At 41.9% G+C, this 27,763-nt stretch overlaps 1 protein-coding gene across 1 annotated transcript in view; it reads left to right on the top strand.

The window, feature by feature from the left end:
- Positions 1-26,072, top strand: part of mfsd2b (major facilitator superfamily domain containing 2B) — a 31,236-nt gene extending 5,164 nt beyond the window's left edge. The window contains exons 2-13 of the mRNA XM_037685330.1: positions 7,039-7,164; positions 7,278-7,402; positions 13,081-13,204; positions 16,989-17,067; positions 17,169-17,350; positions 18,559-18,649; positions 22,399-22,520; positions 22,913-22,996; positions 23,233-23,316; positions 23,489-23,598; positions 24,388-24,531; positions 25,846-26,072. Of these exons, the coding sequence (XP_037541258.1) occupies positions 7,039-7,164; positions 7,278-7,402; positions 13,081-13,204; positions 16,989-17,067; positions 17,169-17,350; positions 18,559-18,649; positions 22,399-22,520; positions 22,913-22,996; positions 23,233-23,316; positions 23,489-23,598; positions 24,388-24,531; positions 25,846-26,065 (1,491 nt within the window). The 3' untranslated portion in view covers positions 26,066-26,072. The remainder of the gene's footprint in view (positions 1-7,038; positions 7,165-7,277; positions 7,403-13,080; positions 13,205-16,988; positions 17,068-17,168; positions 17,351-18,558; positions 18,650-22,398; positions 22,521-22,912; positions 22,997-23,232; positions 23,317-23,488; positions 23,599-24,387; positions 24,532-25,845) is intronic.
- The last annotated feature ends 1,691 nt before the right edge of the window (positions 26,073-27,763 follow it).

Genomic DNA, 27,763 nt, shown 5'->3' with positions numbered 1-27,763 from the left:
GTGATGGATGCATGATGAATGGATTGATTCATGGATGGGTGATGGATAGATGGATGTTGGATTGATGGATGATAGGTAGATGGATAGATGGCTGATAAATGGATGAATGATGGACAGATGATGGATTGACAGATGATAGACTGGCAGATGGTGGATGGATGATGGATGGGATGAACGATGAATGTATGTATGGATGGATGGATGGATGGTGGATGGATGATGGACTAAAAATTGCACGTGTATAAAAAAGCCGAACCTTCCATTTTCAGCTCTTTTTGTTAAATAATCTTTTGATGAGTTTGAGCTCGTCTCTGGTCTGTGGTCAGGAGTCACTCATGGCATCGCATGTCCTCAGATCGGGACAACATTATTTTGTGCATGTGGACTTTCTCTTTAGTAGATTTATTTTTTTCTTTAGACAAGTTTAAAACATTTTATTGTCTTTCAAATTAGAAAAATGAAGCTTTGGTAAAAATAACTGGTCTTGACATCGTTTGTTCTTTTTAACTCGGTTTCAGAAACCGATCAGCTGTCATCTAAAAAGTCCAGCAATATTTTGTGATAATGTCATTAATGTCAAACCGTCCTCTTTCTGACTTTTCACTTCTAGTTGTTGTGTGTATATAAAGTAAAACAGCAAAGTGTTGTCAGGCTAAAGTCCATATTTTGTATTACGGCCTGTTGTTACATATAACCAGTCATAAACCACCTGTTATGACATCATGGACACGGTAAACTTGTCCTGAAGAGTTTATTTATTCAAGAGTTCTTGTTGGTTCTTCTCTGCTGTTTCTGCTCAGCCTCTAAAGCTCATCACTTCAGAGGAGACTGTACTGCAAGCTGGTAACCATGGCAACCGCTTGAGTAGCAGTGACTGGCACCAGTTTGAGAGTTACTTTGGTTTTGATGGATTGGTTTCACTCAGACATGCTGAAGTTCTGCAAACTGCACTGGTTAAATTTGTCGTGGATCGTTTTCCTCACACAATTTTTTAGCATAACTGACAAAATGTATTTTTAGTTAAAGTTACTGATGTCAGCTCAAAATATGACCAACTGGAGAAACTAGAATATTGTCTTTTACCTTCATATTTTATCTGTTTATATAGCCATTACAAGCTAAACAGACATTCATTAGACAATTTCAGTTCAGTGGGATTTATTGTTTCAGTGTAAAACATTTCCAAGTTTCTAATGTCTTTTATAAATAACCTGCTATAGCTTTATAATGTGGTCTGAACAGTTCTGATCGGAGCTGAAGCTTGTCTGCATTTCTAAAACGATCAGAGTCAGAGTTGCTTTATTGTCATTCGCACCTCATGTGGTACATGTGGTGGAGCGAAATTATGTACACAGGGTCCCAGTTACATCCAACAATAAAATGTATAAGAAAAACAGTAATAACATCTAAGATATGAAATAAGAAAAACATCAACTAAATATACACTAAACACTCATAACATAAAACATTGAACATCAGCACAAACATGAACATGAGTCTGTGAGCAGATGTGCACGCATGAACACATCAACATTGAAACAGATCAGCAGCAACATGAAACAGATCATCAGCAACATGATATGGTTTTTCACAGTGATTATTCTAGTTGGAGATTCATGAGTCTAACAGCCTCAGGGTAGAAGCTGTTCCTCAGTCTAGTGGTTCTACACTTAATGCTCCTTAACCTCCTTCCTGAGGGGTGTGGGGCAAAAAGTGTGTGTGCTGGGTGAGTGGGGTCCTTCATGATGCAGGTGGCCCTCTTCCTGCATCTGGAGGTGTAGATGTCTGTGATGGTGGGGAGGCTGATTCCGACAGATTTCTGTGCAGCCTTCACCACTCTCTGCAAAGCTTTTCTTTCTGCAGCTGTGCAGCCTCCATGCCATACGTTGATGCTGGAGCACAGGATGCTCTCCACTGCACACCTGTAGAAGGAGGTGAGGACTGAGCTTCCCAGACCAGCTCGTCTCAGCCGTCTGAGGAAGTAGAGTCTCTGATGAGCTTTCTTGATCAGGCTGGTGGTGTTGTTGCTCCAGCTGAGGTTGTCATTCATGTGTACACCCAAGTACTTGTAGCTGGAGACCACTTCCACCGCAGATCCTCTTATGTTCAGGGGGGTGTAGATGTTTTTGTTCCTTCTGAAGTCCACAATCATCTCCTTTGTCTTCTTCACATTGATGTGAAGGTTATTCTCTCTGCACCAGCTCTCCAGGTGTTCCACCTCTTGCCTGTAGCTGGACTCATCATTGTTTGTGATGCATCCCACCACCGCTGTATCATCTGCAAACTTTACAATGTGACAGCCTGGATGGGTAGCTGCACAATCATACGTGAGCAGAGTAAACAGGAGGGGGCTCAACACACATCCCTGAGGAGAGCCAGTACTGAGGGTTATGGTGGAGGAGGAGAAGTTGTGGATCCTCACTAACTGTGGTCTGTTTGTTAAAAAGTCTAGTACCCAGTTGCAAATGGAGGGGCTTAGTCCTAGTGTGGATAGTTTGTTCATCAGGGTTTGGGGGATCATGGTGTTGAAGGCGGATGTGAAGTCCACAAAGAGCATACGGACGTAAGAGTTTTTCTGCTCCAGGTGGTTGAGCGCAGTGTGGACCACAGAGGAGATGGCATCCTCTGTTGATCGGTTCTCACGGTATGCATACTGATGAGATGAAATGATGTTTGTTGCTTAGCAGTATTTAAGCTTTGCCACCTTTGTAAGTAAATGTTTTGTACGTTAAGCAGCAGAGTTGCGTTGTTGGTTACGCAGAAACACAGCTTATTCAGCTCATGTTTCACCTTGTTCATTGGACTGAAGAAATAAGGATTTAAGAAACAAGACATACTGACAATTCAACAATTTATTTAACACACAGGGGCTTCGGGAGCATGTGGAAGAACCTTACACAGCCACAACAGCCTCATCACTCACCAGTTTGGTCACATATGCCTCATTTCCATAGACCAACAGTGTGCTGATGTCACATTTTAGGGTCCTGCTTGGCCTCAATGGAACCGCAGAGAAGTAGGTACTGAAAAAACAGGCCAGTTCCACGAAGAAGGCCCTGTGGAAAAGAACACGGAACCGGCCTGAGCAGGGCAAAGCGGGGCCAAGGAGGAACTGTGGAAAAGGGGCATTACAGCATTGCTGTGGGATGGCATCCCAGAGTCAGAATCAGAGTCAGAGAGATTTATTTGTCATACATGTGGTACATGTGGTGGAACAAGATTATGTACGCAGGGTCCCAGTTGCATCCAACAATAAAATGTAAAGAAAAACAGCAATAAGATCTAAGATATGAACCAAGAAAAACATCAACTAAAAATACGCTAAGCACTAGTAGCATAAAAACAATATGTTGAACAGCAGCACGAACATGAGTCTGTGTGAGCAGATGACACGCGTGAACGCAGCAACATGAATCCCATTCTTCCATCAGTATTTGCCAGAAATCAGCCAGTGGTGATTGGTTGTGTTGGCCACTCTGGAATAAACAGCACACCTGATATGATCCTACAGGTGTTCAGTGGAGTTGAGGTCCAGACTGCAAGCAGACCAGTCCATCCTCTCCACTCCTAAACTCTGGAGGTATTCTCCGATAGACTGTGGAGAATTGTCATTATCACTGGTTGCTAATAGGTGTTGAATAATGGTGTTTTGCCACTGTCTCAACTCTCATTGGCTCCACACAACACTGCACCAGTCCAGGGCCCCTCCACTGTCGGTATCCACCCCACTTAGCTCGGTTCACGGGACCACCTTGTTTGAAGTTCCAAGCAGTTTGCTCCGAGTGGTTGATTTTGACATAAGCAGCCAGCAGCCGCTGATTGGCCAGCGAAGCTACATCACTGGATGACCCGCTCAGCAAAACTGCAAACTACATCTGAACCTCCACATCCTCATCGTGTTAACGGACGGCGCCACATGTATTTAGCACATTTACAGCGAGATATCAGAGATGATGGCACATCATGGCTACACCTGGACGTAACAGAAATTCAAGGGCAATTAAGGACGATGACAGTCGGAGTAGCTCAAACACAAACCAGCTACGAGCCCGCTCACTTTGCATTGACAATCCCACTCACTCTCTATTGCACTGGGGCTGCACTTACCAATGGCAAAGCGGCATAACAGATTCCCATCAGGCGGCTGATTGTCAGCACCTGCGGTACCAGAAGCTCAAAACATGAGTCAGTGGCAGAATATCAGAATGACTGGCAGAGGAGTTTTGGCAAGTCTAATCATGAGCACATACCTAACTCTGCTGCTCATCCCACAAATGCATTTTTCTTACAGAACTAAGCAGGCTTTTCAACAGTACAAGACTCACTGCCAAGAAGCGATTCTCATGCATTCTCCCTTCCTCATGCAACATCATTGTAAGAAAAGGAAGATACAGCTTTTTAAAGGAGTGTTTTCAGATTACTGGTGACATTTTCACACTAATAAGTGCTACTTGTAATGATAGCAGAGGGTTTGAAGCTCCTCGTTGAGTCTTAAATGTGGAATCTGCAGTATGACAATTAGAATTGTCAGGAAAGTCCTTCACTGAAGTGGTGAAGTATGTCTTCGCCTCTTGTCTTTAATTATCCTCAGCCGTAATTAAGACCGATTCCTCTCAGAGCCTGAGGATTACCGACCTCAGAGATTAAACTTATCTGTCCTTGTCTCTATGCTTCTGAATTCTTGCAGACGTTTGTTTTTATTCCGAGCTGGTGCTTTTCCATATCTGCCTGTGCGGTGTGTATATATGGGGTTTTGTTTGTGAGTCCAATCCAGACAGCAGCAGAGGGGGATATCCTGTTTATCGTCTTGCATGATGACTCAGTGGTGGAAGATGGAGTGCAAGATTTTGGTGGGAAAAGCAGAAGTGTTCAGAGACAAGCAGGGAGAGTCGTTTTTGCACATCATCAGTTAAGCAGCACTCTCCAGACACCAAAGACTTTGATTTTTCTTTTTTCTTCCCCATCCCTCTCCAATTAGGGATAATTGCAGTGAGAGTGGAAGAAGAGAGAGTTTTGAAGTTGGAACCACCGCGCAGCCTTTACTTACCTCTGACCCCGCTTGTCTCGCAATTGAATAATTACACACATCCCCCTCCTGGTAATTGTTGTTCTCCAACCCCCTCCGTGTTTTGATGGGGCAAAAGAAGGAGGCAAAGAAAACCTGAGCTGGATAATAACAGTGCGCCGGTCGTGGCTGTGGTCACTTTGGTGATTTCCTTCTTTCATTTAGCTCACGGGGAGCTGCCAGTCAAGGCCCGGCCGCTGGATGTGGAGCGATGCTAGTTTGTGTGTGAGAGACACTTAAGGTTATAAAAGACAAGAAGCTTCGGGGACGGTTGTAAATACTGGGCTCCTCAGACTGAGTGTCTCATCTTCTTCAAATCTGGAGATGAAAGCTCAAATCCACACGCCGAGTCCTAATGGTTTTAGCAGAGCAACAGGAAGGATACGGAACCGCCAAGGGTTTCGGTGGGTTTGTCCGGCTCCTCCATAAGCCTCAGCGTCTGCACCCAAAGACCACACTGCTAACAGCCAGCAGGGCTTCTACCTCTGATCCCGTTTTAACTCAAACCCACATGTCTCAATGAACTTTTGTCCTCCAGCCGGACCAGGCTGGTGAATTAAAACCACATTACTGGGATTATTTGTGTGTTTTCTTAGGGAGTGGAATTAGCACCGTGCAACGATGGATGAATCACTGCAGAGTCAGGGAATCAGTGAAGCATCACGAGTGTTTGAAGAGATCTGTTATTTTTGGAGTCAAAATGTAAATGACAGCATGATTTTTCTGATTCAGAGTCTGACATGATGATTTGTGCTGTTTTAGAGGAAACGTTGGTTTTCAGATTGTGTAACGTGAAAGGTTTGTATTAATAACAGTGACACATTTGTGGCGTTGCCTGAAAACACAACATAAAACAAGATATTACTGGTTTTCTGTTGTCCACCCCCACTATATTACTGCAAGTTGGTATTCCTAACACTTTATATTTGGTTTGCAAACAATTTCTGTGCAAAAACAAATTTAGTTATAGTTGCAAAAAGGGTGGCACAGCTAGTAGAGCTGCTGCATCTCAGCGAGGAGGTCGCCGGTTCAAATCCCAGCTGGGGCCTTTCTGGGTGGAGTTTGCATGTTCTCTCCGTGCATGCGTGGGTTTTCTCCGGGTACTCCGGTTTCCTCCCACAGACCCAAAAACATGCATGTTAGGCTGATTGGTCTTTTTCTTTGTGTCCCTGTGATGGACTGGAGACCTGTCCAGGTGTCCCGCCTCTCACACAGCTGTAGCTGGACATAGGCACCAGTGACCCCCGCACCTCGAAAAGGAAGAAGTAAAGATAATGGATGGATGCAGAAATGGAACATTGACATTCTCAACTTGTAACACTGACACAATTTTTATTTTTTATTTTCATTCACTCTTTTCACTACTTTTCCTTTTGATTGTCCTTTTGGTTGCCATTTTTATTTTAACTTGTTAAAAAAAAAAATTGTACGCATCTTTTATGATTGTCCACTGTTGTCATCACTCTTTGTTAAAAACTTCAGGTCTCTCTTGTAAATGAGTCCCAGAGGCTCAATGGGATTAACCTGTTTAAATAAAGGTTGAATGAATGAACTTTGCTTTATTTTCCAATTTCCCACAAGTTTCTCCTCCATTTTTCCCTTTTCTGATTCATATTTTGGTCAATAAGGAAGAAGCGGGTAAACATAATGGATAAATTAATTCATTCAACCTTTATTTAAACAGATAAATCCCATTGAGCCTCGGAGACTCATTTACAAGAGAGACCTGTTTGGACAGACAATAAAAAGTGGTGAAAAATGACACAAAGGGTTTGGAGACCAAAAAAATTCCTAACATGCTCTTAATCTTTGGCTGAAGGTTAACCGCATGATAATGAGAAAAATCCTTGCTCAACAAGCACATAATGACGGGGACGTACATCGTTAGGTTGATGACATTTATTGTTTTGCTGAGGTCAGAATAAACCACGAGTGTAACTTGATCATGACTTTCATCTCTCCTGCCTTCGCAGACCAACCTGAGCCAGAAGTTGTCCATGTGCAGCAAACTATGTTTTGCCATTGGTGGAGCTCCGAAGGAGGTGGCTGCCAGCGCCACAGCCTTCTTCCTGCAAATCTATCTGCTCGATGTTGCTCAGGTAAACCTGTCCGGGGGACAGAGAGTACATGAACGTGTATAAAAATAAATAAATAAATAAATCTGCGGGTCTCATACGTGAGCTCTGAACTCTGTTTCTGCTCCACTCTGCAGATCAACGCCGTCCAGGCCTCCATGGTCTTGTTCGTAGGTAAAGTCTGGGGTGCCGTAACCGATCCCATCGTTGGTTTCTTCATGACAAAAAGCAGGTGGACCAAGATTGGCAGACTCATGCCCTGGTAATCACACAATCCACAGATATCGTCAGCACAACTAAAATGACAAGGCTTCAAAACTGCGTTTTAAGACAACTAAAAACGGACAACAAATGAAAATAAAAACTATCACGCCTCGACGGAATGCATTTCTAAGCTTTAGCTGTTTTTGTGTTCGTTAGGGTCGATTAACAGCGGCAGCCATCTTGAATCAGGTTGATTCCGACTGTAAATGCCAGAGTTGTAAATAAAACTCTTGTGCGATCTGTTAGCACTTGGAGTTCGTGTTGGGAACGATTCTCAGCTACTACCACGTCGACTCTGAGCTCCATATCTGTTAAAATGACTGACTTTTAGCCTTTCTTGTGTTGACTGATTAGCTACCGCACTCATTGTTTGAATTAAACTGACTAGTTGCAAAATAACATCAAATTTCTGAATCTGTGATATTTTGCAAACAGAAAAACTTTGGACAATATAATTTTTGCAAAATGAATGACCTTGATTATCTCAATATACACCTTATTATATATATTTATCTTGCCTTTAAGCTGCTGTATTAAAACCCATCTGCTCACCACAGACTCATGTTCAGGCTGCTATTTAATACATAGTATTACATTACATTATTAGTGTTTAGCGTATATCTTAGATCCTTATATACTATTTCTTTTTATACTTTATATTTTGCTATGTTTGGATGGGGGCAGCACGGTGGCGCAACTGGTAGAGCTGCTGCCTCTCAGCGAGCAGGTCATTGGTTCAAACCCCGGTCCAGGGGCCTTTCTGGGTGGAGTTTGCATGTTCTCTCCGTGCATGCGTGGGTTTTCTCCGGGTACTCCGGTTTCCTCCCACAGTCCAAAAACATGCATGTTAGGCTGATTGGTAACTCTAAATTGTCCCTAGGTGTGAGTGAGAGAGTGAATGGTTGTTTGTCTCGTTTGTCTCTATGTGTCCCTGTGATGGACTTGCGACCCGTCCAGGGTGTACCCCGCCCCTCGCACAGTGATTGCTGGACATGGGCACCAGCGACCCCCGTGACCCAAAATGAAATAAGCGGGTAAAGAAAATGGAAGGATGGATGGATGTTTGGATGTAAGCGGGACCTTGAGTACACAATTTCATTCCACCTCATGTACCACATGTTATGCAACCTTTAACCCCTTACTATCCAGAGGCAGTAAATTAGCATTTTTCACATCTGCAAAGGTTAAAATACTAGAATGTTACAGTCAAATCCTTTTAACGAGGATTAAATGCAAGCATCACATTATAAAAATAAATAGTCTTAACATTTTTGCTTGTTTTTTGCTGATTCGGAGAGTTTCCGATTTCCTAAAAGTGCTTTTTCAAGCCACTCAAAAATGAGACTAAACTGTTTGTTCACATGTTTTTTTGTTTTTTTTTTAGCCACAACCTTTGGTCAGGTTATTTCTGATTTCTTTTGGGGAGAAAATGTCTGTTTTCCCTCCACACAGCCAAGCCTGTGTATAAAAAAACACAAAAATGTGTTCATAAATTCTGAACGCTGTTTGGCTCCTTTGCCCTCATATATAATTATGGTGACTGCGTGATGCTGCTGTTTGCTGCAGAATCTCAACAAAAACAAGCAAAGCGCCCCGTGTTTGGAGGAGCATTTTAAAAAGGCTCCTCTAAACTCACACCTGAGGATTAGATAAACAGCAGCTGTGTTTAGCTCTCCACTCGCCCTCGGCTCAACCAGTTTGCTTTAAGGGCATCGATTGCTTTTTCACTTTTCATGCCAGGACGCATTACACCGGTTTACGTGCGTTATTTTCTGATGCGCCGCTCAGCTACATCTCTCGTGTGACGCCTCTCGGGGCCTTCGGATTGAAATGTTACGTGTGACAATGTGGATTTCTATTCATCCCCTTCTCTCAAATAGGATTTGTTTTAAAGCTGCTAAGCATGCGTGTGTGTATTTCTTTTTAGAACACACTAGCGTGACAGCTTCTATCACGACACCAAACCCTGTAGATCTGGAGCGAGTCCAAATCCACAGTTACCAAAGAGCCACACTCAGCTGCAGACAGATGCTGAGGTTTAATCAGCTTTGATTACCCCTGGGAGCATGGAGATTTGTGCGTTCCTGACTCTGTGTGTGTGTGTGTGTGTGTGAGCTGAACAGCGTTTGTGATGACAGGGTAAGACACTCCCTGAGTTTTTATCCTATTTGGAAAGTCCCGTCTGTCCATTCAACAGGAAGCTTACACATCCACAGGCAGACATTTAGTGATTTGTATCTTTGCCCTGAGTGCTTAACGATGGAAGCTTTGGGCCCTAAAACGTCCCTTTGGGTACTGGTATGTTGATTATATGTGACTGCTGCTGTGAATTACCAGCAAGCAGCAACAAAAAAACCCAAAAAAACTTCTAAGACTTTTTTTTTTAACGCTATGCATTGGAAGAAAACTAAAAAATAAACGTTAGTGGTTGGGTACGTTTCAAACTCAAGGCTCCAGCGCCAAATATGGCTCTTGTTAGCATTCGTCTGTCCTCCAACATATTTTTTAATGTAAAATATTTTTATTGCTTCACATTTTGCTTTCATATAGTAGCATATTTTATTGATGACCTCTCACGACAGTTGGCCATGTCTGAACCCAAGAAAAATGTATTTAAATGTTTCAGTCATCTTTGATTTTATGGGAAAAGAGCAACAGAGGACGTCAAATGAGACCAATCAAACGCTTGTCGAGGGACCTGCAACCAAGAAAACATGTCAGGTATCTGATTTGAGGTTATGTATCGACTGAATTTGGCCCTAAGATTGAAACGAGTTAAATTTAGTGCAACTTAGTTTACCATACTTTCCGCCCTATAAGTCGCATCAGTCCAAAAAGTCTAATAAAGTAGAAAAAAAAACCATAAATAAGTTGCATCTATTCTGGAAACGTGGGACGGCGTTGTGCCAAAAATTGATTGGCTGCCAAATGGCGGCTGCAGGAAATTTGAAATTTAACACGATAACCACCTAAAAACAATTGTGTTTGAGCAAAATTACAGTAAAGGTGTGTCTCAGTTGAACTTTTCCTTAATAAATGCACTTTAATGGGCAAATCAGCTGCATTTCACCTGGGCGGTGCGGAGAAATGCAGCTGATTTGACGTTTGCTCCAGGAGTTCCAGAGCGAGACGAAGGTGGCTTTGTATGGCAAGCCAAGTGTCTCATTAATAGCCACTTTTGCCTATTAATGAGACACTTGGCTTGCCATGTTACTCGAGGGCCCTCTAACGGTTGAAAATGGTTGTGTTCAATACTTTCCATGTCGGAATGAATGAAATGGTCAGATCTCAGCCAAAAATTGAATTATAAATATGGAGCAAAACCATAAATACGTTGCTTCAGTGTATAAGTTGCAGGATTTGCAAATTTATGCAAAAAGGTGCAATTTATACAGCAAAAAATACGGTAAGTTTGGCCCCCTTTTGTAACTAAGTTTGACAGTTCAAAGCTTTAGTTTAGCTCAGACCAATCAGTTTGATGTCACATCGTCTGAGAGCTCCTCAAACACATTCTGACCTTCATGAAGTTGTGGACGCTTCGGGTTTTTGTGCAAACAAACGACTAATTGATGCGCATGAGATGCCATAAAATTGAGAGTAAAAATGATGATAGATTTGGTTTGACTGCTTCAGTTTTTAACCTTTTGAGTCAGATAATGGTGAATTAGAAATGGGAATTGCTATATTAGCAGTGGTGGCCAGTTCGTTGGGGCAGGCGAGGCGGTGCTCCACCTGAAAAATTAATTCGCCCCACAAAGTAGTTCCTCTTGATAAATAATGTAAATTACTTATTTACTGAGCGTGCTGTGTACTGTTTTGTTCTGTGTGTTTTTCAACTATGTTGACAATTTAACATGGAATTTAAAATGATTTTTAGCAGTTCATTCTCAGTTTTTTTACGGTTATGGGGCGGTGCCATTCAGTGATCAGTGGGATTTATCAAATCCCTGAGTCTGCAGTGAGTGAAACTGCTGGCAGCGTCACTGAAGTGTAGCAGAACATTTTATATAAAAACATTAAAGAGATATGTTTTGATGTTTGTTAAAAAAAAGAATATTTACTTTCTTACCTGTTGTATGTAGCTCTGACTGGCCTCAGTTTAAAAAGCTCAGTGTGTTAGGAAAATGAGTTTAAACATACAGCAGCAAGGTAAACAATGCAGGAGTCAACAAACGTCTAAACTTGACAAAAAGTGTATTAGACATATTTTATTTTACCACGGGCAATGTTTTGTCACATGTAGAGGGCGGGACTTAAAGCATGTTGCATCCAGCCAATAGAAAAAGCTGTTCTCATTCCAGCGTCACCCTCTCGGTTGCTGTTGGAGGTTTTAGAAATATCCAGTATAAGTTCTGACCAGATTATCAAGCTAAAACTAATAAAACATCTCCCTTCTCAAAACTTTTATTGTACTTGGTGCTATCGCTGTTTTACACCTCTTCACAGAATTGGCAATTTTGCATTACCTTTTTTTTTTTTTTTTTAACATATAATTCAATTGTGAGTGCAAATAGCAGCAGTGGCAGCTAGCTGTAGCACTTCTAATGCAGTCTGGGGGATCTCAGTCCACTTTAGTCCTCACCCACTCTCAGGCTAGCTGTTAGTTCGTCAATCCCATCTGAATTAAGCTATTTCCCCAAACTGAGGTTATTCAAAGAGCTATCTATAACAGGTGAGATACTAATTGTTCAGAATCTTTCCAGTGACCTCCACTGAAAATGATCCAAACTACACACAAGCTACAATTTAATATATTTATTTAACAATTACAATGTTTATTTCTGTATTAGAGTTTTAAGGTAGCATGATAAGACACTCTAAAGAAAAGGAGAATGTGTGTTTAGCATATGTGAAACTAATTATTTTGTATATTTTGGATATATAAACTACAAAGTCTAAACTATCCAAATGCTCTCCATCTATAGAGCATGTCAAAGGGCCAGGACCATAGTGAGGAACATTCGGCCACATTCACCTCCCACCTCATTGAATTTGACAGATATTCAGCTAACATTTGGTGTGGTAGTAGCTGAAGGTCATTCCCAACTCATACCCTGAGCATTAATTGATCTCATGAAAACTTGGATTCAAACTTTGCCACTAACTATTGGTGTAATTTCTGTATGTCTGTTAGCAAAATGCCTCGTGAGAATCTTGATGGATTTTGATGAAACCTTTAGAATACAGCCGTGGCAAGTACATCTACAACTGTTGACGTTTTTGAGTCTAATTCAAGATGGCTGCCACAGCTAATAAACAACAAAACAACACAAAAATGGGTAAAAGTTTGTCGAGGACAGAGATGTGTCAGTCGCAGTACATACACTAAACGCCACACTTAGCCTAAGATTTCTGTTTAAAACATTTATTGGAGTCAGCCCTCTTTGTCTGTTAGCAAAATATCTCGTAAACCACTTGACGGATTGTAACGAAGCTCTCAAACAATTATCACTGGGTGAACATCTACAAAGCTTAAAGCTTTGAAGTCAATCTAATTCAAGATGGCTGACATGGCTAATCAAGCATAGCCAACACAAAAAAGGCCACAGCTCAGTCAGTTTTACAGATATTGAGATCAAATTTAGTGTGGCTGTAGCTGAGAGTCCTCCCAACACACACTCAAGACTAAGAATTTGTCTTCATGTCTGCCGTCTTTCTCATTTTCCTTTTTCTTAGGATGGTGGGCTGCACGCCCTTCCTAGTGGTGTCGTACTTCTACCTGTGGTTCGTTCCTCCTTTCATCACCGGCAGGTTCATCTGGTACCTGGGCTTCTACTGCCTCTACCAGACCCTCATCACTGTGAGTACGCTTCACTTTCATGGCGCTCCACACAATCAGCTCGACCTCACTAGCAGTAAATAAAAGAAGTGACGACAGGAGATGAAAACTCTTCTGATTACACAACGTCAAAACTAAACACAGAAAGTTGCGAGCACATTCACGCATTTCGTTTTCTCGTTTGAAACAAATAATGAAAAAACAAAAACACACTAGTTTTTTTTTTTTCGTTTTCCCTCATCCGATTTTGTGCACAAGACGAAAATGGAAGAAACTAATAACGAGCGCTCACTTTCGATTATCATGATTTCACTTTTAACAAGTGGTCTGACCCGGAAACGTTTTTTGGGGGGAAAACCACACCCATGTTTGGAGAGGGTGGGGCATTCCAAATAAACCAGTTATTGTGATCCCAACAGAACATTCAATCTAATTTCAAATCAATTTACTTTGCACTGAAATATGTAATATTTTGCAAATCCAATATTGACTTTTTTTTTTTGTGATGAAATAAACATGCTGGTCCAAAAAAATTGTTTTGGGGGTAATGGTCCGAATTTCAAAATCCACTGTGAAAACTTTGAAACATCAACATAAAAGTCCCACCTTATGTTGTTTAGAAATCCTTGTATAAAGTTTTACACACTATGCTGGTTAATAATCAACATCTTGTAATACAACGGTATATATACGTGTATTAATATGTTCCGAAACAGCCCTGATTTATCCAAAACCGCTTCGGATTAGGTGACGGGGCCAGCTTCAGTTACCATGGAGATCAGATGGTTCAAAGTGGGCTTACTTCCAGATTCAGCAAACTACCGTCTCTCGGACTTTTCTCTGTTCTTATGTGTTTTTGATCAACATACAAAAAATAATTAAAAAAAGTCAGGATATAAGGTTTTCGGAGGGTAAAAATCAAAATAATTCAAAATTACTTCACCGCCGTTTTGGACGTGTGTACACAAGCGGCAAGCTGCACGGTGTGGGGCAGAGAGAACTTCTGGGTCAGACCACTTGTCAAAATGAAATAATCAAAAGTAAGCGCTCATCTTTTTTTTTTTCCACTTTCGTTTTGTGCACGTAATTGCAAATTGGTTCAATAAACGAAAAACGAAAAAAACAAGTCGATTTTGTTTTCTTCCTTTTATGTTTCAAACGAAAAAACGAACTGCCTGAATGTACACGGACCTTGCGAGCAGCTGGCTTCACGGTGGAGATGGTTTGACGTTTTGACTTGTTAGACGAGCAGCAAATGAGATGCCCAGAAATGTTTAGAGACCTCACCTCAAAGGGGAAGTGTAGTTATTTAGTTTGCCTTTTCTTATTATGGTCCTGACCATTATTTTCCTCCCTGCTCTGGGATAAACCATATAACATGAGCTACAGAGCGCTGAGGCCGCCGCAGCCACACTGCGGCCAGCCGTAACGCCATATAGTTCTAACTACTTGATAAGTATACAGGCACTTCTGCCAGGAGCCTCTTGCTCGGTAAATGCTGGTTGCCACTTTTAGCCGCCCTTCATTGTTTCTGATTGTGTTTGTGTGAAGTTCAGCTGTAATCAATCAGAATGTCTCAGTCTGTAAACAAAGACTTTGTCTATTTAAGGTCATCAAATAATGACGGGTTTCCATCAGTTAATCACTTCTCACCTCCGTCTCTCTCCAACAAGGAAGTCTGCTCGACTCTATAAATGTTTGCGTCCAGTAAAAGGCCCATAAATGACATGCTTGTACAGGAGCAAAGTCCTTTTCACGGCCACGTTTATTTTCGTTGTGGCTGAGCACGCTCGTTTGTGCCACAGCGATGACTGAGCCCTTGTGTAAATTACAAAGTGAAGCTGGACTATGGTTGCGCGGCTATTCTCTGGGAGAGGTGGTGGCGAGGAGGGAGAAAACAGATCTGAGGCCAGAGCAGCATGGAAAATGCAGAGATTGCTTTTGATAAATATACAGCGTGGACTCTGCATTTTCAACCTAATGTGCGGAAAAGAGACTTCTAGCCTTTGATTTGAGTTTTTATATATATATATATATATATATATATATATATATATATATGTAGTGCTTTTAAGTTGGAATTGAGAATAAAATATTTATGAGTTCCAAAAACTGTAATGTGCTGCTACAGACGCAGTGACGAAGGTCCACAGTTTGATTCTTTCTATGTGGAGTTTGCATGTCCCTCTCTTGTGTTTTCTCCCGGGACTCATGGGTTTCACACAAAACATGGATGTTAACTCATTCAGTGACTCTAGTTTGACCTCAGAATGAGTGTGCACACTTACACAGTTATGCTCAAGTTGACTTTTTGTTTTTAAACCATACTTAATGAAGAAATAGAAGTGACTTTTGTTAGCCTCAGTCAAACTATGTAATGCCTTGTTACTCAATAGTACTAGCCCCCACCCAAAGACTCACCCTTCTATATTTATCGTGTAGGAATTTGGACTATTTAAGATAAGATAGAACTTTATTTAGTAAATAAAACCAGTAGTTTTGCGTTTTGAAGTGGAGTTCAGTGGAAATATGAACAAATAATATCAGGCTAACAGTTAGCTAATGGCTAATCTGAGCATGGCTGACACCAAGGACGTTTGCTTCCATCTTCAAACAGAGCTAATACCAAAAATATTTTTACTGGTTCATGCAAACACTATTTAATGAACATTTCCACATTTGTCAGTTTCACTTGTTATACAGTAGTCCCTCAGGTATCACAGGGGTTATGGTCCACACACCACCGCGACAAGGTGAAAACCCGCGTAGGAGGAACACTATATTTATTAATATTTTAAGGCTTTATAAAGCCTTCCCACATGTTCTAAACTCAAACCAATGTCATTTTAACAACATGCATATATGTACTGTACAATACTGCAAAATTTTACTCACTAGCTCTGCAGACTAGCTGCTCGGTTCTGGTTCTGCAGACCTACTCTGCAGCGACGAAGCCCATCGCCTCGTCCAGGTTGGTGTACGCGTGGATAATTGAGCTTCAGGATTATTTGCGACTTTCCTGCCAGTTCTGTGAGCTGAATAGACAGCGTAGATTTGCATTGCAAAACTTTCCCTCCATTTCGGCAGAAAGCAGCGGCCGGAAGCACTTTTGGCTTCTGGGTAGTGTAGTTCTTTTGACTGGTGTTACAGCGTTGGCTTATTGAAAGAAAACTACAAAATGGCGGCACCTGTCCGAAGTATTTTTTTGTTAACTTTTTATCCCGTACCGTCCCACTCACATGAGTAATATTAAAGTTGACAATCGCAAAAGAGCGAGTCCGCGAAAGTCGAACTGCGAAGTAACGAGGAACTGGCGGAAAATATCTGCTTGATGTGTCTCAAGCTGTACCGAAAGTCTCATAGCTTGCTACTTCCATAATGAAAATATCTATGTAAATGACAACGTAATTCAAACAGAAATGTTAAAGTTAGGGCAACATCTTTTACGATAAACAACCGAAACAGTCTCCACCTGCTGGCCATCAGAAGGACTGCACGACTAAGGTGCTAGCATATGGCTTCACGAATTAGACATGCAGATATATCATTTGCAGTCTGTAAGAATATCTTTGGCAAAACTAAACATTAACGTTGTTATTTCAGCTGCATCAGGGCTCATTAGCAGAGAACCACAGAAGTATTAAGAAAAAACCCGAGAACATCAGGAATTTACCCGAAAAAGCAATGATAGAGAACAAATTGCTATTGCTATTCGCAGAATAAGCCATAATATTGCACAAAAAATGTTTTCTAAGCAAGAACTGCGTTATTTATGTCTTAACAAAGAGTTTTTGGTTCCTTGCAGTGTTTCCACGTGCCTTACTCCGCTCTCACCATGTTCCTCAGCACAGACCAGAAGGAAAGAGACTCAGCCACTGCTTACCGTAAGATGTTACATTGTTATTCTTTGTGAGGACTTCCTTTTTGGATCTTTGGTGATAAAGTGTTGGTATTGAAAGGTAAATTTTTGCTCGTGTGATGACAGGAATGACAATGGAGGTGCTGGGGACTCTGGTGGGCGCTGCCATCCAGGGCCAGATAGTGGCCAGTGCTCACACTCTGAAGCACTGCCCCACTCACAACATGTCTGCCGGTTACCTTGGAAACAGCAGCGGGGCAGAGATCGTGAGGAGCCTGGTGCACTCGCAGGACTACCTGTCACACGCTGTAAGTGTCTCTCTGCCAGCCCAGATGCCCAGGTGTGCTAAAAATGGAAGGTCCAGAGCTGGTTTGAGAGTAACGAGGGCTGTCACTTCAGAGATGTGGTGTGTGCTCAAGGTGGCGTACTTTTGGAATAAAATGGAAACGCACACAAGTTGTTAAAAAATAGGACCGTGTCGAATGAAAAGAAAGATTGTTCAAAACTGGCTCCGCATTTATTGACTGACTACGAGCTCTGACGTTTAAAATTTACACGCGTTGTAACCCGTGTAACCTGTGAGGCTAAAAGTAGACGTAGACGTTTGATATCTGAACCCCGAATTCTGGGCCTGCTCCCAATTTATGACCACAAAGGGGGGGTCCCTCACATCAGGCTCCAAACGCAGCCCTAATGAACTGTGGGGTGTTCACGGTCTGCAAATCATTAGGCCTATTTATGTTTCACCCAGAACATTTGAAGGCACCTCAGATATATTGATCTTTCCCCACACGGTAGTTGAAAGAAAAGGGACATGATTGGAAGCAGACACGTTTTTTGTTAATCGAGCCATGAATCTCTTGAGAATCCCCCATGGGAACTTTTGTACAGATGAAACTGTTCGACCGCAGCTCGTTGGCTTTCCAATGCTTCTTTTCCCAATGGGTTTTGGGTGAACCCTATCAGGGTCACCACTTCACGGCTCCAAACCCTCACCGCCAAATCCCCCCACCCGCGGATGCTGGTGAGGGTGGCACACCGTCTGGGTAAACTCTGTCTGCCCTCGAAAACAGGGAGTGTTCGCTGTGCAGAAATAATAATGAACCGCCGGGGACGAGTGCATGGGAATAAAATAACTAACAAACAAACAGAGGTTGTTTAAGGCAGAGCCATTCCTGTCAGCCATGAAACTGTTCCGTTTGTATTTTTGGAAACAAATCGGGCTGAGGTTTCTTCCTATTACCGTGAAACACACTGTGCTAACCAGACAAGCTATAAATCATCTTCCCTGAGTAATGGAATGAGGGAGAGCTGAACTAAACGTATAAACTAACACCTCTGTTTCTCTGATGAATAGATGTATATCGTGTTGAAATTAGTCTTTTTTTTCAGGCACTGGAGAACGTTATGAATTAAAGATTGTAGGATGTCTCAGAATACACTTGATTATGCTGCTTTTGTGCGTAGGGATGGATGGATGTAGGTCATGCTGAATGTTTGTTCTTTTCCTCTGTAGAAGGAGATGTACATGACAGCTGCTGGCGTGATAGGAGGCGTGTTCCTTATCTGCACCGTGGTGATGTTCCTGGGAGTCAGAGAGAGAGACGGTGAGACATTCGAGAGCAAGCATCGCACCCAATACACGATTTATTAACATACTTCGACTTTTTAACTTGACTGTCTTTTGAATTAGACGAGGGTCACGTTATTTTAAATGAATATATTTTCTCTATTAATGAAAAAAAAACAACAACGGATTTTAACAAACAAGCTGTAATATTTATGTTGCACCAATAGGTGGTGTGTAGGACATTTTTTAGCTCGTGTAAAAAAAAATCACCTGAAACGGTGTATTTTTTTTAAAACAATAATATTAATATCACATCATCACGTATCATGCCACAAAAACACATACCCCCCCTCCCCCACCACCACCACCACCCCCACCATGCACGTAGAAAACGATTAAACATAAATATCCACTTTAAAAAGTCTGTATTCTTTTATTTGTATTTCAGTATTACTAACCAAAAACTATGGCCCTGTCTACACTACTATGGATATAATTAAAAATGGATATTTTTAAACAGCACTTTCACTTCCTGTCCATACACAAAAGGTGTAAAAACACACAAAAAAAGAGTCTTAAATACAAAGTTTTTAAAGCTCTGTTTTGATGGTCCAGAGTTGTGACTATTGACAAAGTAGCAGTTTGCACACAGGTATTTTGTGTCATTGAAACCAAAACAACAATGGATCAGTTTTTATCAGAATTCATCCTGTTCTTGTGATTATTAAACTTTGACCCTGTGCTGAAATGATCGATAACATAGAGGCAAAGATAGTGACCCAAGTACTTTGGTGCATAGAACATGTGATTAAAGTACAAATGAATGAATTCAGTAAGTCAGGTGGTTTCTTTTCCAGCTAAGTGAACTTTTTGTAAGTGTGGTTCTGTGGAAAGGTTATGAACAATTAACATCTTACCTGTTGTAGATAGCTCTTTAAACTAGTTGTTTAAAGAAATAGTTTACTCTGATAGACTGACAAACTAACATGCTAATTTTAGCAAGGCCAAAACCCAAGTGGGTTCTTGCAGTTTTAAAATAACTTGTTTGTTTAAATAATTTTGTTTTATAAATCTTTACATCTCTGTCGGTTTCACATATGGTTATTTACGTAGCATTCTGTTTTTATTTTTACAAACACAGTGACAGCAGCAGCTAGCTGACTCTTTCAAACGGAATGTCAATATTTTTGCTGGATCATCCGTCCGTCCGCCCGTCCGCCCGCCCGCCCATCCATCCATCCATCCATATACACCATCCCTCCAGCAACTTCTGAGTCTTCCACGGGCCTGCTACCAGTGGGACATGCCTGGAAAATCTCTAAAGGAAGGCGTCTAGGAGGCCTTCTAATCAGATGCCCAAACCACCTCAACCAACTCTTTTTGATGTGGAGGAGGGGAGGCTCTACTCTGAGCTCCCTCTGGATGACAGAGCTCTTCACCCTATCTCTAAGGCTGAGCCTGGCCACCCTATGAAAGCAGCCATTTTCGGCCGCTTGTATCTGGGATCTCCTTCTTTCAGTCATGGTCCAAAGCTCATGAGCATAGGTGAGGAGAGGAAGGTAGACAGACCAGTAAATCAAGAGCTTTGCCTTTCAACTTAGCTCTTTCTTCACCATGACTGACCGAAGCAATGCCCTCATGACTGAAGATGAGGCACCTATTTGTTGATCCATCTCTCATACCATCCTACCATCACTTGTAAAGACTTCCAGATACTTAAGGGCAAGAAGTGTGATTCCCACAATATTTGGAACACACCTTCCGGCCCCACTTTTTAAAAATGGTAATGGATTTGTCTTCTCCCAAGTCCTCAGACTCTACCTCCTCAAATGTGGACATGTTGGGTGTATTAAGGAGATCCTTGAAGTGCTCCTTCCACTGCTCAACAATATCCTCAGTTCAGGTCAGCAATTCCCCACCCAAACCAAACACATCATGGGATAGATTTGCCAAGCTGTTTGCCAGAACTTCCTCAAGGCTGACCGAAAGTCCTTCTCCATGGCCTCTCCAAATTCCTCCCATGCCCAAATTTTTGCTTCTGCAACCTCAGAAGCTGCAGTTCTTCTGCACCCTGTAACTGTCAGCTGCTTCAGAAGTCCTCTGGAACAACCAAGTACTGAAGGCCTCCTTCTTCAGCTTGATGAACTCCCTCACCACTGGTGCCCACGAGCAGGTCCTTTGGTTGCCACCTTGACAGGCATCAGTGACCTTCAAGCCACAGCTCCCGTAAATCACATATGCAACAGAGGCCCTGAACATGGCCCATGTGGATTTCATGTCCCCAACCTCCCCCAGGATGTGGAAAAACTCTCCTGGAGGTGTGAGTTGAAAGCTGCATAGATCTAGGGCTCCACCAGACATTCCCAATGCGTTTGAGTTTACCAGGTCTGTTTTGGCAACCTCCCCCGCTACAGGATCCAATTAACCACCAGGTGGCGATTGTTGACAGCTCTGCCTCTCTCTTTGTCCGAGTGACCAAGACATAGAGCTGCAGGTCTGATGACCCGATTACATAATTAATCATTGACCTTTGGCCTAAGGTGGCCTGATACCACATACACTTATGAACCACCCTATGCTCTAACCTGGTGTTTGTTATGGACAAATCATATCGCAATAGTAATAGCAAACACCACTGAGGTTCAGATCAGGGAGGCCATTCCTCCCAATCACCCCCTTCCAGATGATTGCCCATATGTACATAGAAGTCACCCATTAGAATGAGGGAATCCCCAGATAGCACCCCTTCCAAGACACAATCCAGAGACTCCAGAAAGGCTGGGTAATCTGAGCTAATGTTTGGTGCATAAGCACAAACAACAGTCAGAACCTTCCCTGCTGCAGGGAAAGCCACAGATAAATAACACTCTCATTCACCAGGGAAATCTCCAACACTGAGGCATTCAGCCAGGGGCTTGTGATTAACACCATACTCACCCGACACCTCACTCCCTGGCATCTTCATAGTAGGAGAGAGTCCAGCCTCTCTCCAGAAATTGGGTTCCAGAGCCCAAATTGTGCATAGAGGTGAGCCCAACTATATCTAATTGGTAATGCTCAATCTCACACACAAGCTCTGGCACCTTACCCAGCGAGGTGACACTCCATGTCCCTAGATCTCGTCTATGGCACCAGGAATCTGCATGGCCAGAGACCCTCCCTTGCCTGCTGCCCGACATGCACAGCACCTGACCTTGACGGACCTCCTCGCAGGTGGTGGGTTCACTAGAGGTGACTTCCTGTTATTATTTTTGGGCTTGTTCTGACCGAGCCCCAGGAGCCAAGGCTTGACCATGAGGCACTCACCGGTGAGCTCTCACCCCAGGCCTGGCATCAAGTAGGTGCCCCGGTTTCCCTTTTCCGGGTGAGGTTTCCTGATGTAACTGTTGTTTTACTAATGCCAGTGTAAATATGAATAAAATAGCATTTTCAGTAATCCACTTTGGTCTTGACCTCACTAAGGCTAGCAGTTAACGCATCAGTCTGGTCAGAATTAAACTTTATTTACTCATGCTGAGGTAATTCAAAAAGCAATCTCCAACAAGTAAGATACTGTTCATAACTTTGTCCCAGAACATCAAAAGTTATAAACCTTCTCTTTCAACTCCTTTTTTTTTCTGCAACTAAATGTTTATCGCACTATAAACTGTGTCTCTAAGAGAGATAAACAGCATTTACTGCAATGCAGGGGCACTTCCAGTAGCCCGTGAGCAAATCCATTGCTTTCCCTTGCCTGCATGTAATTTGATATACTGCACTCATATATATTTATTCCACATCTTTCAGATCCATACGCCCCAAAGACAGAGAAGCAGATTCCTTTCCATCAGGGTTTCATCCTGGTGATGAGACATGGTCCGTACCTCATCCTGACCGCTGCCTTCCTCTTCATCACCGTTGCAATTCAGGTAAATGTATTCTTGGACATGACGCGCTGTTACAGTTAAAGAGAACAGCCCTTCATCCTGACAGCCCTGTGCTCTATGCTGATTTGATAAACAAATAGTGTTTAATGCCCATTTTGAGTTTAAGGCCTTTTGGGATCAATATCAGCAGATTTGGGTCCTCAGCTTTACAGTCATTTAACAAATTTCCAAGTTTTTGCAATTGATTTCTTTCCTAAGATCATCTCAGCTGAGGTGGCAGCTGTGATCCGTGTTGAGACTCGGAGTGGGAATAAATCAAAGCCCAACGCAGTCAGCAGCTTCTCCGGTGCCTTCATTTAGCACTCAGCGTGGCAGGCTGAGTGCTGACTAGACAAACACTGCCCATCTGAATGTGCTATCTCCCATTCCTGCAGCTCATCCAGAGCAACTTTGTCCTCTTCTGCACTTACGCTGCCGACCTGAGGGATCACTTCCAGAACATCGTGCTGACCATCCTCGTGAGTCACCAGATTCAACGCAGAAAAATACATAAACACAGTTGTATAAGTAAAAATGTATTAATATTTAACTTTGGCTCTCAAAATTGCGTGTTTGATTGTTTTTTGGTTATTTTCGGTGGGAATGAATTGCTTTGAATGAAATATACATTTGCATATTTGCCACAAGTTTTTTAACATTTCAGTTACTGTTAGTTGTTGTCCCAGATAATCTCGTGATTTATGTTCCCACACAGGTTTCTGCAGTAATAAGCATCCCACTGTGGCAATGGTTTCTGGAGAGGTTTGGGAAGAAGACGGCAGCTTTTTGTGGCATCACTGTGAGTGTGCTGTTTTTATTTCAGCTCTGACAAACTCTAAAAGTTTGCACCACTTGGTGGATGGATGAAGAATGGCCATTCACATTTATATCAAGAACATTAAACACACACAAAAAAGATCAAATATGGCAAACAAAATTGAACTCCTGTCCCTTTTTGTTTGTCTTTGTAGTGGATCATGCCGTTCACCATGATGCTGGTCTTCATCCCCAATGTGGCGGTGGCTTACGTTGTGGCGGTTTCCTCTGGACTCAGCGTAGCTGCATCGCTGCTTCTGCCGTGGTGAGGCATTAAAATGCCCCGCAGATCACAAAATCACTCATTTATATTAAAAATCTTTGAACATTCCTTGTACATCGCACTAAACTAAGTTAATGTTTTGTTGAGAAATGTTAGTCAGAGTTGTTTTGGCCAAACCTGATGATGTTCTGTAAAATCTCTACGGGTTGTGAATGACTCTCAGCTGCTGCCACATCAACTTTGAGCTCGGTATTTGTGAAACTTAAGTTATAGCCATGTTGTACATTTGGTAAGCTGTGGCGACCACAGCTGTACATCTAAAGGTAACATGGTGACTTGGTGGCCCGGTTCATGTTCTGGTCATGAAAGTGATGTCATTGAAATGAATCAGAGGAGGCGCATGCTGTAGATCTATCATACATCACAGGGTTCCAGAGGAATCTTTACATCTGTTTGCTTTTATGGCTGTCACCCCTCCCTCAAATTACAGCCTCCCGTGGGGGCATGTTTACTTTAGAAGCGGACGGTTGTTTTTCCTATTTGTGGGCGAGGGACAGTGGTAGCGCCTGCTGCTCTTCATCTAATCGTGTTATTAGCTCTGTAATTTAGCCCAGCAGTATATCAGAGCTCCTGGAGTTAGCAATCATCTGCTGGCATCTTCACTGAGTTTTGCAGGAAATTAAAGTAAGCGCATTAGGGAGGTCTAAGAGGCACATCGGCTTAAAGTTTCACAGCACGTCGCAGTGAGGTTGGGCGTATAAGGGAAAGGACATATGTGCGCAAAATTCACTCATTCATCTCTGAATGCGTATGTGTGTTTGTGCAATCCAGGTCCATGTTGCCAGATGTGGTCGACGACTTCAGACTGGCCAACCCTTTCTCCAAAGGTCATGAAGCCATCTTTTACTCGTTCTACGTCTTCTTCACCAAGTTTGCTGCGGGGATCTCCCTGGGAGTGTCCACGCTCTGCCTAGAGTGAGTTTTTAATCCTGTCAGCTCGACTCCAGACCTCAGCCCGACTGAAACGCGCCGCGGCATTCTGGTTAGGTTATGATCTGGATGTTAAACGAGCCTTCACAGCGCTGAGCTTAGGATCATGCGGCGTTCAAATTCAAGCCACTTTCAGCTGACACCTGACTTCATATTTGACCTTAGAATACATTAGTGAGGCAATGATTGGTTTAATGATGGCGTTGTGCTCTGGTCCTAAAGCTGCAAAACAAGCCCAAATCATCACACTAACACCACCATGCTTGACAGTTGAAGTGTTGGTGCGTGACCAAACATCTCAACTTTAGTCTTTATTCAAAAGACGAGCTTGCTCCTGGAAAATAATTGAAACTTTTACCATTTAACGTGCTAACTAAGGCTGCTAGAGTGAAAACAAACACTTTTTTCATTTATTTATTTGCATTTTTTTTAGTTTCAGTTTGACCTCAAGATGAACTTGTTGGGATTAACTAAAATGAGAAACCATAGTAGTTTAAGATAAGACTAGCAGCAACAAATCCTTCTTTAAGATTCTTGCTGGTGTTGTGTCTTTATGTCTTTGTGCTAACTCATCTTCCTGTGGCAGGTCAGCCTCTGCTGTTCTCACACATACTGATGACCAGTTAAGCCAGTATCTCATTGAGCTGGGCTGCGACCGTTAGTGAAAAATTGCAAATGACATTCATGAGAGTTTCCAAAATGTCTTGAAATGTTAACGAAGATTTTTAATTCCATTGCGTGAGTTGTGGGCCCTCGATTTTGTAGCACAGGATTTTTGAAGAATTAAAAAAAAATTGTGAGACATGTTTTCTTAGAAAATAGTCATTGCAGGCGTCTGGAACCCTTCTCTGTTCGATTTTTGTAACTCTAGACTGCTGGAACTGCATTTTGTGACTCCAGCAGTCACGACCAGTGAGATACTACCTTAACCTTTATGAGTATAATCAGCAACATCTGGCTGCTACCATTTACTTCCATGGAAGCACTAAGGGTTTATTACTCAATTAACAAATAATGGCAGTGAAACTCATAATGCATTGCTGTCTATCCGAGGCTATATTTACATACTTACAGAACTTTATAGGAACCAAATGGCATTTATGTACTTTTAATATGCAAATCATTTAACATAAAAGTAGTTGCACTATCTATTTCACGATTTACCTACAAAGTTTTTCATCATGTAGCCTCAGTGTCCTCAAACGGTGACATTAATCTGTTAGATGGTGTGGATTTTGTTTTGCAGCGCCTGCCTCTGTCGGTTTACCATGTCTTGTTTGCATGTTTGTGTGCACGCAGGTTTGCAGGGTATGACACCGGCGCCTGTAAGCAGCCTGCTCCTGTAGTGTACACCCTGAAGCTGCTGATCGGTGCCGCACCTGTAGCCTTCATTGTCACGGGGTTACTAATCCTCCTCCTGTATCCCATCAACGAGGACGTACGGCTCAGGAATAAAGTCCACCTTGAGGAGCTACGGTGTGTAGAAATCATTAACGGACATCTGAGAGGAAAAGTGTAGCTCCTCGACTCTGCCTCACACATCGACCTCTAAACTGTCACAAACAGCTGTAAAAATGATCTATATGCCTCTGTGATATGGTAGCACTATGAAGTAGTAATGTGACGCTCAAGTACAACACATTTGTGTGTAGTTTGACGTTTTATTTATTTTTTTACATTTTGACATTGTTCAGGGTGAACTTAAAACTGTTAAAAAAATACTCTGCAGTGATGAAGCTATTACAACTTTCTTTCTCATTTCACTAATTTCCTAAACAACAAGATCTTTTAAAGCGGGGTTCTGTGGGAAGGCATGACTAATTATATTAAATGTTATAGATAGCTGTTTGAATAAACTGAAATTTGGAGAAATTAAGTTTAAACCTGACCAAAAATTGCAAGCTAACCGCTAGACCAAGTGGGACTAAGATAGAAGTGGACCGCTCCTGTTTTACAACACTTTAACAACAACAAAAAGAAAAGAACTTGCTTATAAACCTTTAGATAATCGTTAATTTCATATTTTAAGGTTATTCAGGCAGAAATATTATGATTCTCTTGTTAAAAGTGCACCAGGCTGCATGGGCTAAAGCTAGCTTGTGCTGCTGCAAATAAACACAGATTACACCAAGTAAATGAGCTGTAATAAAAAAACTGACTGCAGAGTAAAACTTTACACGTGTTCAAATTATGAACTGGTTGAAATTAGTGGTATTTTGAAGACGTCAGCAATTCACTTTGTTCTTTGCTCCGCTCTAGCTAGCCTTTAGCTCGCCAATCCCGTCAGAATTATTTTCCAAGCTGGAGTTGTTCAACAAATTATCTACAATAAGTTAACTGTTCATAATTGTCTATGGACCTTCACTTCAAAAGATCTGAGCCATCGTTTGGAAATTTAGAAACAAATTTGAGAAATTCTTGAAATGATGCAATTAGCTCAGCCTCAACTCTTCCTGGACAGCTTCTTTTTGGATGCTTTTTTAAAACTTTTATCAGAAACCTGCCAACTCTACCAATGTATGTATGTACGTACCAATGCCCTTTTTAAAAAGTTTTTTCTATAAATGTTTCACTTGGTTAAATCTAGGCCCAAGACGTTCATGTAGGGTTTATTCAAGCCAATCACTCTACCTCCGTGGTGTCCTTTGGAACTCAGTGGTTCCCAACACTGGTCCTTGAGGAACACCATCCTGCATGTTTTAGTTGTTTCCCTGCTTTGACACACCTGATTCAGTGATTTAATTACCTCATCATGTTCTGCAGAAGCCTGGTCATCACACATTTATTAAAATCAGGTGTGTAAAAGCAGAGAAACAACTAAAACATGCAGGATGGTGTTCCTCAAGGACCACGGTTGAGAACCCTGCTTTGGGTCAATGTTTTATTGGAACACAAATTCTGATCCCTAACTGTGGGAGAAAAAGAATAATTCCATATTTTTATGCATGCAAGCTTCTACTCTATCTGGATTAGCCTCAAAGCCAAAAAAGCACCTTCACAGCTGCTAACATCTCCATGTTTGACTTTAGGAATTGTCAAAGGACTGCTTGGTTGCTTTCATGCATATTGTCTTCCAGGTGTTTGTGTCATCAAAACAGAGCATTGTTTTCTGTCTTTTTGGGAACTGTTCCAAGTGTCTGTGGGGAAATTTCTAAATCAGCTTTTTTTTTTAACTTCAGTAATAGCTTCTGTGAACTGATAAATGTTCTGGAAAATT

Source organism: Nematolebias whitei, chromosome 12, assembly GCF_014905685.2.
Source record: "Nematolebias whitei isolate Nwh7 chromosome 12, NemWhi1, whole genome shotgun sequence".
NCBI classification, from domain to species: Eukaryota; Metazoa; Chordata; class Actinopteri; order Cyprinodontiformes; family Rivulidae; genus Nematolebias; species Nematolebias whitei.
Note: the sequence above shows the minus strand (reverse complement) of the source record. Positions and strands in the feature narration are given on the sequence as shown.